This window comes from Aquarana catesbeiana, linkage group LG11 (genome assembly GCF_042186555.1).
Source record: "Aquarana catesbeiana isolate 2022-GZ linkage group LG11, ASM4218655v1, whole genome shotgun sequence".
Taxonomy (NCBI): Eukaryota; Metazoa; Chordata; class Amphibia; order Anura; family Ranidae; genus Aquarana; species Aquarana catesbeiana.
Window position 1 is genome coordinate 234,243,158 of NC_133334.1, and position 16,223 is coordinate 234,259,380.

General features: G+C 42.1%; 1 protein-coding gene across 1 annotated transcript; it reads right to left on the reverse strand.

Moving 5' to 3' along the window:
• Positions 1-5,550: 5,550 nt before the first annotated feature.
• LOC141111659 (uncharacterized) lies at positions 5,551-8,524 on the reverse strand. Its single transcript, XM_073603810.1, has 3 exons — positions 8,407-8,524; positions 7,434-7,562; positions 5,551-6,372 (listed from the first exon to the last, which is right to left on the reverse strand). Exons 1-3 carry the CDS (start codon positions 8,437-8,439, stop codon positions 6,256-6,258), a joined length of 279 nt encoding a protein of 92 aa, XP_073459911.1. The 5' UTR covers positions 8,440-8,524; the 3' UTR covers positions 5,551-6,255.
• Between the last annotated feature and the right edge of the window lie 7,699 nt (positions 8,525-16,223).

The following is a 16,223-nucleotide window of genomic DNA, read 5'->3' on the forward strand; positions in this document are numbered from 1 at the left end:
GGTCGGGAGCTTCACTCAAACATGTCTCTACTCAGCCATGTCCAGACCACGCCCCCCTTTTTTATATATATATATATATATATATATATATATATATATATATATATATATATATATATATATATAATTGTAGTTTGTATTAAAGTTTCATCCAAAAACAGTATACAATACAAGACAACTACCCCACGATTTTTTTTTATAATTGCAGTTTTTATTAAAGTTTTGTGTAAAAACAGTATACAAAACAGGACAACTACCAGAGTTTTTTTTTAATAAATTGTAGTTTTTATTAAAGCTTTATTTAAAAACAGTATACAAAACCGGACAACTAACCCAGTTTTTGTTTTACAAATGTAGTTTTTATTAAAGTTGTAGCTAAAAACAGTGTACAAAGCAGGGCAGCTACAGCAGTTTTTAACTAGCTTTTGAAGTAAGGTGCACATGGAAGGGCTTTGCACAGCAAAAAAACAAAAGATTTCCCAGCACACTTACCAGCTAACCTGCAAGTAAATCAAAAAGGCACAATCTAACACTTGGCATTAAAAACAGAGGTCTTAGTTGGATACATTTGCATATGGGGAAGCCGCACTTCTTCACCAAGGCTCCTCTGTAAAGTGCGGTCCTAAGGCCTCGTTCACACAAGGCGTATGAATCCGTACCCCGTGTGAGGGCGGTGGGTACAAGCGCTCCGTGCATCCCCCATACAGGCAGTCACATTGCACACATTTGCAAATGTATGTGGAAGCTGCACTGCCTCGTCAAGGCTCCTCTGTACAGTGCAGTTTTTTTTTGTTTTTTTTGTATGATTATCCAGAACCCACAGTTGATGTAGAGGAAGGCGAAAAAAACCCTGATGAAGCATGGTGTCATTTGCTCCAACAGGGAAAAAATTCCTTCCTGACCCCCGAAGGCGATCGGATTGCTCCCTGGATTATACATCTGTGGGTGGACATCACAATATCTTTTGATGGTTTTCAGTTTAAAACTGCTTGTTTGATGAATATCAAGAAGTAAAGGCCAAAAATGAGGAATCTTTCTTCATCTGGATCTTCTGAAGATGATATCAATGTCTTTACAGATGAACTGTCCTCTCCAAATTTCTCATGAATATATCGGTATATACATCCAATACAGGTAGTATGTCACATCAAGAGCTATTGTTCATCACGTCCATCCACCCCTTTAAGGGGACGCAGCGGCTGGACAAACACAGCCCTAATTTGACAGGTGTGCAGGAGCGGGTGAGTGGCCCTGAATGCACACAAATTAGGACCTGTGTTCCCCGGCTGCCCCGCTGCTCCGTCCCCATATCGTAACATAGGCTGACAGCACCCTTCTGTTGGTGGGCTTGCTGGTTGGCATCCTGCTGTGGGTGGCTTGCTGGTTGGGACCCTGATGTGGGTGGGCTTTTTGGCTGGCACCCTGCTGTGGGTGGCTCCTCTGTACAGGGCAGTTTTTTTTTTGTTTGATTTTGAATATTTGTTCATCTGGATCTTCTGAAGATGATATCAATGTCTTTACAGATGAACTGTCCTCTCCAAGTTTCTCATGGATATATCGGTATATAGGTCCAATACAGGTAGTATGTCACATCAAGAGCTATTGTCCAAATATGAGGAATCTTCATCATCATGTCCATCTACCCCTTTAAGGGGACGCAGCGGCTGGACAAACACAGTCCTAATTTGACAGGTGTGCAGGAGTGGGTGAGTGGCCCTGAATGCACACAAATTAGGACCTGTGTTCCCCGGCTGCCTGGCTGCTCCGTCCCCATAGCGTAACATAGGCTGACAGCACCCTGATGTAGGTGGCTTGCTTGCTGTCACCCTGATGTGGGTGGGTTTGCTGGCTGGCACCCTGCTATTTTTTGGAGTTGGAGCAGTGTGACCGCATGCAAACGGAGGTGTGCCAGAGTCACAGGGTCTAAGAAGCCACCTGGCCTCGCAGTCATAGGGGCCTTGCACAGCTGGCTAGTTTCTTTCTTTCCTTCCATCTTTCTTTCTTTCTTTCCTTCCATCCTTCTTTCTTTCTTTCTTTCTTTCGCGGTGGCCTCAGGCCTCGCAGTCATAGGGGCCTCGCACAGCTGGAAACGGAGGTGTGCCAGAGTCACAGGGTCTAAGAAGCCACCTGGTCTTCAGGCCTCGCAGTCATAGGGGCCTTGCACAGCTGGCTAGTTTCTTTCTTTCCTTCCATCTTTCTTTCTTTCCTTCCATCCTTCTTTCTTTCTTTCACGGTGGCCTCAGGCCTCGCAGTCATAGGGGCCTCGCACAGCTGGCTAGTTTACCTAATTAAGAAATATGTATATAAATAACACTGCGCTAACCCAATATGCAAAAAGCAGCTACATAGAATATAACCAATATTAAAAACACAAATACAAATAAAAATGTAGCGCTAATGATAATGACCAATGGTGGAAAACTCATCAGTGATGGTGGCCATTAGAGAGGGCCCATGAATGAAGCACATGTAACGTGATATCAATTAGTATGTGATGGGAAAAATACAATAAAGTCCCAATATGTAGCCATAAACCAGACAATGAAAAGTCCCAGAATCAAGTTAATTGATCAGTTCTTGCTGAACTGGCCTTGATTCGAGGAAGGGAAGATGGTAACCCATGAAGTGGGGGAGAGGTTTACTAGAACTGGAGCACTCAGAATCTGGTGCAGCTGTGAATGGTAGACAATCAGCACATGTGCTTCATTCATGGGCCCTCTTCAATGGCCACCATCACTGATGTGTTTTCCACCATTGGTCATTATCATTAGCGCTACATTTTTATTTGTATTTTAGTTTACCTAATTACCTTTCTTTCTTTCTTTCTTTCTTTCTTTCTTTCTTTCTTTCTTTCTTTCTTTCTTTCCTTCCATCTTTCTTTCTTTCTTTCTTTCTTTCGCGGTGGCCTCAAGCCTCGCAGTCATAGGGGCCTCGCACAGCTGGCTAGTTTACCTAATTAAGAAAGATGTATATAAATAACACTGCGCTAACCCAATATGCAAAAAGCAGCTACATAGAATATGACCAATATTAAAAACACAAATACAAATAAAAATGTAGCGCTAATGATAATGACCAATGGTGGAAAACACATCAGTGATGGTGGCCATTAGAGAGGGCCCATGAATGAAGCACATGTGACGTGATATCAATTAGTATGTGATGGGAAAAATACAATAAAGTCCCAATATGTAGCCATAAACCAGACAATGAAAAGTCCCAGAATCAAGTTAATTGATCAGTTCTTGCTGAACTGGCCGTGATTCGAGGCAGGGAAGATGGTAACCCATGAAGTGGGGGAGAGGTTTACTAGAACTGGAACACTCAGAATCTGGTGCAGCTGTGAATGGTAGACAATCAGCACATGTGCTTCATTCATGGGCCTTCTCTAATGGCCACCATCACTGATGTGTTTTCCACCATTGGTCATTATCATTAGCGCTACATTTTTATTTGTATTTTAGTTTACCTAATTACCTTTCTTTCTTTCTTTCTTTCTTTCTTTCTTTCTTTCTTTCTTTCTTTCTTTCTTTCTTTCTTTCTTTCTTTCTTTCTTTCTTTTTTTCTTTCTTTCTTTCTTTCTTTCTTTCTTTCTTTTCATCAGTGGCAAGGCACCCTGATGTGGGTGGGCTTGCTGGCTGGCACCCTGATGTAGGTGGCTTGCTTGCTGTCACCCTGATGTGGGTGGGTTTTCTGGCTGGCACCCTGCTGTGGGTGGACTTTCTGGCTGGCACACTGCTGTGGCTGGCTTGCTGGCCGGCACTCTGCTGTGGCTGGCTTGCACCATGCTGTGCATGGGCTTGCTGGCTGGCACCCTGATGTGGGTGGGCTTGCTGGCTGGCACCCTGCTGTGAGTAGGCTTTCTTGCTGGCACCCTGATGTGGGTGGCTTGCTGGCTGTCACCCTGATGTGGGTGGGCTTGCTGGCTGGCACCCTGATGTAGATGGCTTGCTTGCTGTCACCCTGATGTGGGTGGGTTTTCTGGCTGGCACCCTGCTGTGGGTGGACTTTGTGGCTCGCACCCTGCCGTGGGTGGACTTTGTGGCTAGCACTCTGCTGTGGCTGGCTTGCTGGCTGGCACCCTGCTGTGGCTGGCTTGCTGGCTTGCACCATGCTGTGCATGGGCTTGCTGGCTGGCACCCTGATGTGGGTGGGCTTGCTGGCTGGCACCCTGCTGTGAGTAGGCTTTCTTGCTGGCACCCTGATGTGGGTGGCTTGCTTTCTGGCACCCTGATGTGGGTGGGCTTGCTGGCTGGCACCCTGATGTAGGTGGCTTGCTTGCTGTCACCCTGATGTGGGTGGGTTTTCTGGCTGGCACCCTGCTGTGGGTGGACTTTGTGGCTGGCACCCTGCCGTGGGTGGACTTTGTGGCTGACACTCTGCTGTGGCTGGCTTGCTGGCTGGCACCCTGCTGCAGGTGGGCTTGCTGGCTGGCACCCTGCTGCAGGTGGGCTTGCTGGCTGGCACCCTGATGTGGGTGGGCTTGCTGGCTGGCACCCTGATGTAGGTGGCTTGCTTGCTGTCACCCTGATGTGGGTGAGTTTTCTGGCTGGCACCCTGCTGTGGGTGGACTTTGTGGCTGGCACCCTGCCGTGGGTGGACTTTGTGGCTGGCACTCTGCTGTTGCTGGCTGGCACCCTGCTGCAGGTGGGCTTGCTGGCTGGCACCCTAATGTGGGTGGCTAGCTGGCTGGCACCCTCATGTGGGTGGACTTTGTGGCTGGCACCCTGCTGTGGGTGGGCATCTTATGGCTGGCACTCTGCTGTGGTTGGCTTGCTGGCTGGCACTCTGCTGTGGGTGGCTCCTCTGTACAGTGCAGGGTTTTTTTTTGTTTGATTTTCAATCTTTGTTCATCTGGATCTTCTGAAGATGATCTCAATGTCTTTACAGATGAACTGTCCTCTCCAAATTTCTCATGAATATATCGGTATATAGGTCCAAATCAGGTAGTAGGTCACATCAAGAACTATTGTCCAAATATGAGGAATCTTCATCATCATGTCCATCCACCCCTTTAAGGGGACGCAGCGGCTGGACAAACACAGCCCTAATTTGACAGGTGTGCAGGAGTGGGTGAGTGACCCTGAATGCACACAAATTAGGACCTGTGTTCCCCGGCTGCCCGGCTGCTCCGTCCCCATAGCATAACATAGGCTGACAGCACCCTGCTGTTGGTGGGCTTGCTGGTTGGCACTCTGCTGTGGGTGGCTCCTCTGTACAGTGCAGTTTTTTTTGTTTGATTTTGAATCTTTGTTCATCTGGATCTTCTGAAGATGATATCAATGTCTTTACAGATGAACTGTCCTCTCCAAATTTCTCATGAATATATCGGTATATAGGTCCAATCCAGGTAGTAGGTCACATCAAGAACTATTGTCCAAATATGAGGAATCTTCATCATCATGTCCATCCACCTCTTTAAGGGGACGCAGCGGCTGGACAAACACAGCCCTAATTTGATAGGTGTTCAGGAGTGGGTGAGTGACCCTGAATGCACACAAATTAGGACCTGTGTTCCCCGGCTGCCCGGCTGCTCCGTCCCCATAGCGTAACATAGGCTGACAGCACCCTGCTGTTGGTGGGCTTGCTGGCTGGCACTCTGCTGTGGGTGGCTCCTCTGTACCGTGCAGTTTTTTGTTTTTTTTTTAATCTTTGTTCATCTGGATCTTCTGAAGTTGATATCAATATCTTTACAGATGAACTGTCGTCTCCAAATTTCTCATGAATATATCGGTATATAGGTCAAATCCAGGTATTATGTCACATCAAGAACTATTGTCCAAATATGAGGAATCTTCATCATCATGTCCATCCACCCCTTTAAGGGGACGCAGCGGCTGGACAAACACAGCCCTAATTTGACAGGTGTGCAGGAGTGGGTGAGTGACCCAATGTACAATGCACACAAATTAGGACCTGTGTTCCCCGGTTGCCCGGCTGCTCCGTCCCCATAGCGTGACATAAGCTGACAGCACCCTGCTGTTGGTGGGCTTGCTGGTTGGCATCCTGCTGTGGGTGGCTTGCTGGTTGGGACCATGATGTGGGTAGGCTTTTTGGCTAGCACCCTGCTGTGGGTGGGCTTGCTGGCTGGCACCCTGATGTAAGTGGCTTGGTGGCTGGTACACTGATGTGGGTGGCTTGCTGGCTGGCACCCTGCTGGCACACACTGTCAACTAAACACTAAAGAATACACACAAAACATACAAAACACACAACACACTACACACCACACACACTATATGTTGACAGGCGTCCTCAGGACCAGTCGATGTTTAAGAATCCAGGAATGTATATTTTCTTTCCTGGAATGTCCAAAGCCTTTACATCTATCGCTGATGGAGGAAGTCGACAGTTTGTTTCTATGTCCAAGGGCTGCAAAATGAAAAAACAAATATGAGATTCTGTATTCATAGATCTCTGACCTGAGTAAATATTAGAATATTGCTTAAAGCCCAATTCCAGAAACAAGTATAAATTACCCTTGCAGTATTTGTGTGTGTGTGTGTGTGTGTGTGTGTGTGTGGGGGGGGGTTGCCTAGGGGTAGAGGAATAAGGCTTAATAATTTATTTGTTGCTTTGGACGGCCTTCATCTATGCAACCGATCGCTCACAGACCCTCTCTAAAGCTTTCCCAGCCACGGTCACATTTTTACCCCCTCACATACAACGTAGGACTGATAGGCCTGTATTGTACATGATGACGCAGAGGGGTTAGGGCTAGGTCCCTCTTTCTCTGCCCCTAGAGTTTACAAGCAATAAAGCATTAGAGTGCAGGGTGGGCTGGGGGTGGTGGTTGCCTACTGCGCAATTTATTTATTTTTTGAGTTGGGCTTTAACATCAAACAACTTCTTGAATACAACCTAGAACTTTCTTCCTCTTTCCATGCAGTGGAGGAGCAGATAGGATACAAATCTAGAAGCAAACAACATGTCTGGTCCCATGCCTTAAACCACATCATGATGGTCGAAGCCAAATGTCCTAGACACCCCAGACGTTGTATTATGAACCATTGCACCTTCTCACTTCAACTATCACTCCCAGCTGTGCACCATTGGGGTTTATTTACTAAAACTGGAGAGTGCAAAACCTGGTGCAGCTCTGCATGGTAACCAATCAGCTGACATTTTTGTCAAAGCTTTATTGAACAAGCGGAAAGTTAGAAGCTGATTGGCTAGCATACACAGCTGCATCAGATTTTTCACTCTCCAGTTTTAGTAAATCATCCCCATTGTGTCTGATGCATAGAAAGTTTAAATCTTATTTACTTCTCCTGTAGAGAATGAAATATTGACTGATTAATCTGTGAGGTTTTCCTACAGGCTGGGATATGTCTGTACCCCCCTACATTAGCTGTAAGGACACAGCAATGCTCCTTATAGTGTGTAACAATCTTCTTTTTGAATCCTCATCCTATAAAGATTTGTGTACTTACCTGGCATACTGAGAAAGGGGGCTGTCCTTTCCCTTGTTCCAGCGACTTCCAATCAATAAGCCTCATGAATGAATGCCGTCTTATGTCTCTGCCGACTCCAAGCCTCTTGTTCGGACATTTGCATAGCAGCTATAAAAGAGAAATTAAGTTATTTTGAGTTAATTTTGCACTTTTTAGAAAAGAAAAAAAAAACACCTTTGATTACACTGCGTCTCCTCCTGGGCGGTCCTTTCACCCATTGGAGGATCATAGCATGTGAAGACATATATATATAGCCAAATACAGTTGCGGCATGTCTACTGACATGGATGGAATTCATATTATATCCCAGCACAACAAATGAGTACACATTATGATGTGCCGCCATTAGATCACTTCTAACTGCCTGAGCTCTTTAGATTGGCGGTGATACTTAAAGTAGAATTACAGCCACAAGCAAAGGGATGAGATTGGATATTTTTAAAGAACTTTTTTTCTTCTCATTAACATAATTTATCAGCACAGGGCGATAAAAGCAGTTTAATGAATGGAGTTGGAAAGGTATTAGAACCTCTCTGTTAGGTTGTGGTTGCTTTCTGTGTCCCCCCTTGCTGAGATTTCCGTGTCCCCAGGACAGGATATGAAACAAAATGTCCACAACAGGGACACAGACAAGATTAAAATGACGGCAGGTGATCTAATCCTCCCCACTATATTCAAAACAATAATACATGGGGGGGAGTTCTGCTTTAATAACCTCATACAATGTGCACATCAGTGATTGACCCCATGTGGCATCATCTTCTGAGCCCTCAGCCCCAGGGTGAAGTATTCCCATTGGATCTTCACCATGGGATGAAGAAGCCAAACTACCCAACAATCCAGCTGACAACCAGAATTTGCAACACTCCTACATTATACCCCTAAAGCAGCAGTAGTAGGCCTAGAAACCTTCCCTGTGCCTCTTCAAAATTAGAAAATGTCTTGCACTTACTCCGTCTATGAAGTCCTTCAGGTGTGGATCCATGTCTGCGGGGTAAACAGGATCTTCGTAATTCACAGCCTCCCAGTATACCTCGGTGTTATAGGTACAGAATGGTACAGTGCCGGTAGCCATCTCGTATATAACAACCCCCAGTGAAAACCAGTCGGGTTCAAACTGGTAGAAGTCGCCATTGATAACCTGCCAATCAGAGAAAAGAAATCAGTTACTTAGTTCCTACAAACTTACCATCCTTTTATAGGGGAAATAATAATATGTATTCATTGAACGTGTATTTTAAGGGAGGCATTTACAAAGCATCAGTATGTCCTTACTGTGGCAATAGCGCTATTTTAATAATAATTACATTTATAAAGCACAGCGGTGGAATTGGGACTTTGAGTGCTATTACAGGGAATGGGTGTAAACATAAAAAAAAAACTTGAGCGAGAGCCTAGTCATGTGACTCACCCTAATCAAATCAGAGTTCTCTTTGTTATGCTAAGTATATAGAACTTCATAGGATACCACAGGCTCTACACAGTGGCATGCATTTAATGAATGGGCCATAAAGAGAGCAGGTAGTGATATCTGCTCTCCAGTAGAAATCATTGCAACATTAACCTTGATGTAGCTTTTTACATTTTTATGTTTACTATTTCATATGTCCATTATTATAGATATTGTAGCTAGGCTTGCTTTAAGCAAGAGAAATGGCAAAGAACAACCACTGTGCCCAACAGCTAAACCAGGAGGCAGAGCCGGCATACGCAATGGCTGCCCCCCCATGGACATATATTAACCACTTAAGCCCTGGACCATTTGGCTGGCCAAAGACCAGAGCACTTTTTGCGATTCGGCACTGCGTCACTTTAACTGACTGTTGTGCGACGTGGCTCCCAAACAAAATTGATGTCCTTTTTTCCCCACAAATAGAGCTTTCTTTTGGTGGTATTTGATCACCTCTGCGGTTTTTATTTTTTGCGCTATAAACAAAAAAAGAGCGACAATTTTGAAAAAAAAAAAGCAATATTTTTTACTTTTTGCTATAATAAATATCCTCAAAAAATATATAAAAGAACAAATGTTTTCCTCAGTTTAGGCCGATATGTATTCTTCTACATATTTTTGGTAAAAAAAATCGCAATAAGCGTTTATTGATTGGTTTGCGCAAATGTTATACTGTCTACAAAATAGGGGATAGTTTTATGGCATTTTTATTAATAATTTTGCGACATTATGGCAGACACATCAGACACTTTTGGCGCTATTTTGGGACCATTCACATTTATACAGCGATCAGTGCTATAAAAATGCACTTAAATGTGACTGGCAGTGAAGGGGTTAACCACTAGGGGGCTAGGAAGGGGTTAGGTGTGTCCTAGGATAGTGTTCTAACTGTTAGGGGGCGTGGCTACAAGCGACATGTCACTGATCGCTGCTCCCAATGAGAGGGAGCAGAGGAACAGTGACATGTCACTAGGAAGAATGGGGAGATGTGTTTACACTGACATCTCCCCGTTCTTCAGCTCCGTGACACGATTGCGGGACACACAGCGGCAAATTTTAAAGGGACGTACGCCCATTTGCCTGACCGTGTCATTGTGTCGACGTATATGTTCGTGCGGCAGTCGGCAAGTGGTTAACAAATTATTAAAAAGATTTTAAGAGCTTAATGATTACCAATCAGGTGATTTACATTGCAGTGTTCTGTATGCAGTCTAAAATGTTCATATTACAAGTATCAGAGGGATAGTGATTGGATTGTGATCTACTGAATAGATGAGGCCTAATGATGGGTAAACAGAGCGTGACTTACTTCTGGCGCCAAGTATCCACGAGTTCCGGCTACACCCGTCACCTTCTGATCACCGAACAGATCCATTACTGCCAATCCAAAGTCTGCAATACGGACATGACCTTTGTCGTCCATTAGGATGTTGCCTAACTTGATGTCTCTATGGACGATGCCACGCTTGTGAAGGAACTGCAATCCGCAGGATATTTCCGCCGCAATAAATCTATAAAAGAGAAAAAAATTAGTTAATGAAGGAATTACATTTTACAGTCATTAGACTTAAGTAGAAACATTATCCATGGGCAGGGGGAGGGAGTACCTGGCTCTATCCCATTACCGGTCACACCTTTGAGGTTAGTTAGGTGACCGTACCTTTAGAGTTCTGGGTATGGCACCTGCTCACCATTTCTGGTTTTATCAGATCCCAGATTCTGGAGTCTCCTTGGAGAACCCATTTGTAGGATCCAGGCCATAAACATGCTTGTCACAGCAATAGGCATGTGACCGGTATTATAAGACCCCAAGTCTCTCCTCTATCCTTAAAAGCATTCACAACACCGAGATCTGTGTTTTTGAATGATTTTGATTCCTTAAAAATGTCAGGTCACAATGTCATCACCATCGCCGGGTTACCATAGCGGAGAGCCGATCAAAGCCGATCACAGCTTTGTTCAGCTGTCTGACCAGCCAGTAGACGTGTCGGCTGGTCGGCTGGGTCTCCCGATAGGATGAGAGAGCCTGAGAAAGCTGTGGTAGGTGCCGGGAGTGGAGGAAGTCCCCTCCTGCTGCATATAAAATGAATCCAGCGGTTAGTTAGACCGCCACCTCTAAAAAACAGTACCAGGGTAATGAGATACCGGTACATCACTGGTCCAGAAGTGTTAGCCCCTTCATGCTGGTGGTATGCATATATGTGGCCTCTAGGTGGGTGGGTCTTAACGCTGAGAGGCCGCATATATGGGTACCAGAATGTAAACAGAGCTGTCCTGAGAATGCACTCCTGGCACAGTTACCGGTGGCTAAAGGAAAGCTCCCAATCGCTACATGCAATTAGGAGCTCTCTGACCATGTGACCACTGTGACAGCTAATCATGGCGGTCACATGGTCAGAAACCCCGCTCCGCCTCCCGGCATCAGAAACCTCTTAAAGAACGTTACTAGGTGACTCTGGACTGTCTCCATCTCCTTCCCCACATGGTGCAATCATTGCCCGCTTTGGGGAAACTGGGATTGCAGAATGGCATGTGTATGAACAGTCTACTTTGAACCCCAACCCTACTATGATAATATAGAGTATCTAAGCTTGGGAGAGGTGCGTTGTCCCCAATTTATGGGGGGATGGAGTGACATTACTCTAAAGTATCTACGTCAGATCTGGGTGGACTGATGTAGCTACACATTCTAATGGAGTCCAATGTAATTCTAAACTCCTAAAAGCCTGGATTGTAAAACGACATATCTTATAAAGATTGCTTTCTATTCTATTATCATTGTGGTGATGAGACTTACCTTATGACGGAAATTGGAAGAGGGGAATTGTTTCTGGTGAAATGAAACAGATCCCCTCCAGAGATGTACTCCATAGCGAAACAGGCAGAATCACGGGTCTGAAAAGTGGTGTAAAGCTGGGTGAGGAATGGACACCCTGCCGCCATCTTCATGACCTTCAGCTCTGTTTCAATGTCGTCCCGTTGATCTGAAGTCTTCACAACTGACTTGATGGCCATGATCTTCTTGGTTGCACAATGTGTTGCCAGAAAGACCTGAATGACAGAAAAGACAAAAATCATTTGTGTTATAGGAAAGAACGGTTCTTCATTATTGGGAAAGGATGTAACTAGCATTGGGGAGGAATCAGAAGTAGTTATTGATGAAGGCTGCGAGGCTCGATGACGGACTGTCTTCTGATATCTATGACAGGGAGAGCTTTAGAGCTGCACAATTAATCATCAAGAATTGTTATCGCGATTTTTACTAAAGTATTTCACAATTCTTTCTATTAAAGTGTTTCACGATTCTTTCTATGCAAAGAATTCTCTCTGCTCTTCTGAAGCCACAGCCCTCAAAAGAAAGGAAGTAACAATTTGTCAATGGAATAGACTGTGTGTGTGTGTAAGTGAAAAAAGTTTAACCACTTAAACACTAAACCTTTTTCTGACATTTGTTGGTTTCAAGTTAAAATCATTTTTTTTTTTTTTTTTGCTAGAAAATTATTTAGAACCCCCAAACATTATATATATTTTTTTTAGTAGACGTGAAGGCGAACCTTGGCCCTCCAGATTTCGGAACTACATTTCCCATGATGCTCCACTACACTGCAGAGTGCATGAGCATCATAGGAATTGTAGTTCCAAAACATCTGGGGTGCCAAGGTTTGCCATCACTGCCCTAGAGAATAAAATGGTTGCTGTTGCAATATTTTATGTCACACTGCATTTGCGCAGAGGTCCTTCAAATGCAATGAATTAAAAAAAAAAAAAAAAAATCTAACCAGTAAAGTTAGCCCATTTTTTTGTATAATGTGAAAGATTTTACATCGCGAGAAGCGTCAGAGAATCGTGATCTTTTTATTCTAAGCAAAAAAATTGTGATTCTCATTTTGGCCAGAATCGTGCAGCTCTAGAGAGCTTTCCTAATTTTGTTTTCCCGGCTCCTCCCCTCCATAAGGCAGAGTAACATAATTAAGTCTACCAGTAGCTGAATCAGTTTTGGGTGGCTGGTGCACATTGGCTAGTTACTGGGGAGGGATTTGTTTTGTGGGTGGAGCTACTAATCTAGTTATAGGTGGGAAAATTTGAACTTACCTGTCCGTATCCTCCTTCTCCGAGCACACGGTGTAATATGAAGGCTGACTGGCTGTCACAGCGTAGAGATCCTGCAGTGACAAGTTCTATGCTCTTTCTAGTGTCACAGCTCGGGGGTGTGACAAGAGGTGGAACTTCTGCTGTTGCATTTCTCATAGGCTTTCTAGCTGGTGCGGCATTTTTCAGGATCTTTCTAATAGCTGCAACATTTCCCCTGCTCTTTCTAGTGTCACAGCTCGGGGGTGTGACAAGAGGTGGGGCTTCTGCTGCTGCATTTCTCAGAGGCTTTCTAGCTGGTGCGGCATTTTTCATGATCTTTCTAATAGCTGCAACATTTACCCTGCTCTTTCTAGTGTCACAGCTCGGGGGAGTGACAAGAGGTGGGGCTTCTGCTGCTGCATTCTTCATGGGCTTTCTTGCTGGTGCGGCATTTTTCATGATCTTTCTAATAGCTGCAACATTCATGGTGTTTTTAGTGTCACAGCTTGGGGGAGTCACTACAGATGATATTGTGTGGACTGCATCCCTATTTTTTTTCATAAAGCCATTAAATGGCTCAGGTCTTATTTTTGGAATCATATTTTCCATCATCAGTTTTCTCATTTCACTGGTTAAAAACACAGAGAAAATCAGAAACTGTCATAGAAGAAGAATTCTCAGAGAGCTCAGAACAACAGATCTTCACTCCAGAGAAGTCAGACTCTTCTGAGCTCCTCACAGGTGTGACTGATCAGTTTATAGCTCACTAACTGCCGATGACATCATAGGTGATATTCAAACTGGCCAATCACATCACAGGGCTGGTCACCATGGCAACTCCCCTAAGTTGGCAACAAGCCAAGATGCTATTTATAGCTGCACTGCCCAATCACATCACAGTGCTAGTTACATGACTCCTCCCCTAAGTCTCCCCTAAATTGTAAACAAGTCAGGCTGTATATTCTCATGTCAGAGATGTGAGGCTGCTGGGGGGTCACATGACCTCAGCCAGTACATTTGTGGATTTCAACTGTCAAATTTCAAATTTTCTCTATTCTGTGGGGGAGAGGAGGATGAGATGACTGTTAAGATTTCAATTTCTGGAATAAACCAGTTCATTCCTGTTTTACTTCCCATTGATAAATGTCAAATTCAGATGTGTGGCAAATTACAAGAAACACGACCCCATCCATGAAATGTGCCGTCCTCATATTGACAAATTTCACAAAGATAACACATCAGGATAAGGATCCTTTTATTTATTTATTTATTTTTACCATGTCATCTCCAGGAGGTTTTAACCCTTTCATGACCAGAACATTTTTGCTATTTAGCACTGTGCTACTTCAATTGGCAATTGCATCATTATGCAACACTGTATACAAATGAAATTTACAGTTTTTTCCCCACAAATAGAGCTTTCTTTTGGTGGTATTTGATATCCACTGGGTTTTTTTTATTTTTTATTATATAAATAAAAAAACAGAAGATTCAAATAAACGTAAAAAAGACCAAAAAAAATTTTTTTTTCAGTTATAAAACATATCTAGTAAAATATTTAAAAAAAAAAATCTTCATAAATTTAGACCAAAATGTATTCTGCTACATGTCCTCGCTAAAAAAAAAAAAGTGTATATTAATTGTTTTCTTATAGCGTTTACAATCTTTTTGTTAGAAAAAAAAAAAAAAATAAATGAAAAAAGACCAAAAATGAAAAAAAATGTTATGTTATAAAACATATCCAATAAAATAATTAAAACAAATCTAACTTCTACATAAATTTAGGCCAAAATGTATTCTGGTACATGTCTTTGGTAAAAAAAAAAAAAAAAAGTTTATATTATTAATTGGTTTCTTTGTTATAGCGTCTAGAATCTTTTTGGTAAAAAAAAAAAAAAAAAAATATTAATAAAAACACCGAAAATTTAAAAAAAAGGAATATTTTTTATTTTCAGTTATAAAACATATCCAATAAAATAATTAAAAAAATCTAATTTCTACATAAATTTAGGCCAAAATGTATACTGGTACATGTCTTTGGTAAAAAAAAAAAAAGTTTATATTAATTGTTTTTTTTTTGTTATAGCGTCTACAATCTTTTTGGTAAAAAAAAAAAAAAAAAATAATGAAACACCGAAAATTTTTAAAAAAGGAATATTTTTTATTTTCAGTTAGAAAACATATCCAATAAAATAATTTAAACAATCTAATGTCTTCATCAATTTAGGTCAATATGTATTTTGCTACATATTTTTGGTAATAAAATAATCCCAATAAGACTGTATTAATTGATAATTAAAACAATTTAATTAATTCAAATTAATTGGGGCCACAATGTATTCTGCTACATGTCTTTGGTAAATAAAAAAAAGTACATTAATTGGTTTCTTAGTTATAGCATCTGCAATCTATGGTATATACTCTATATATTTGAAAATTGGTCAGTACTAACAGCCTATTTTATTTTTTGAGGCCCTTAACCACTTTTAACCAGATTTAACCCCCCTAATGACCAGGCCATTTTTGCGATACGGCACTGTGTTACTTTAACTGACAATTGGTCGTACGACGCTGTACCTAAATAAAATTGATGTCTTTTTTTCCCCCACAAATAGAGCTTTCTTTTGGTGGTATTTGGTCACATCTGTGGTTTTTATTTTTTGGACTATAAACATAAAAAGATCATAATTTATTATTTACATAATATACACGTCACAATACACAATATACAAAACAATATTTTTTTACTTTCTGCTATAAATCATATGCAAAAAATAAATTTGACAATAACAAATTGCTTCATTCATTTAGGCCAATATGTATTCTGCTATATATTTTTGGTAAAAAAAAAAAATTTATGAAAAAAGACAAAAAATTTGAAAAACAATATTTTTTATTTTCGTTTATAAAACATATCTAGTAAAATTATTTTACATATCTAATTTCTTCATCAATTTAGGCCAATATGTATTCTGTTACATATTTTTGGTAAAAAAAAAATCCCAATAAGCATATATTGATTGGTGTGCGCAAAAGTTATAGCTTCTACAAACTATGGGATATTTTTATTTAATAATTTATTTTTACTAGTAATGGTGGTGATCTGCGATATTGAGGCAGACATTCGGGACTTCTAACTGACACTTTTTGGGGACTAGTGAGACTAATACAGTGATCAGTGCTAAAAAATATGCACTGTCACTGTACTAATGACACTGGCTTAGAAGGGGTTAAACATCAGGGGTGAT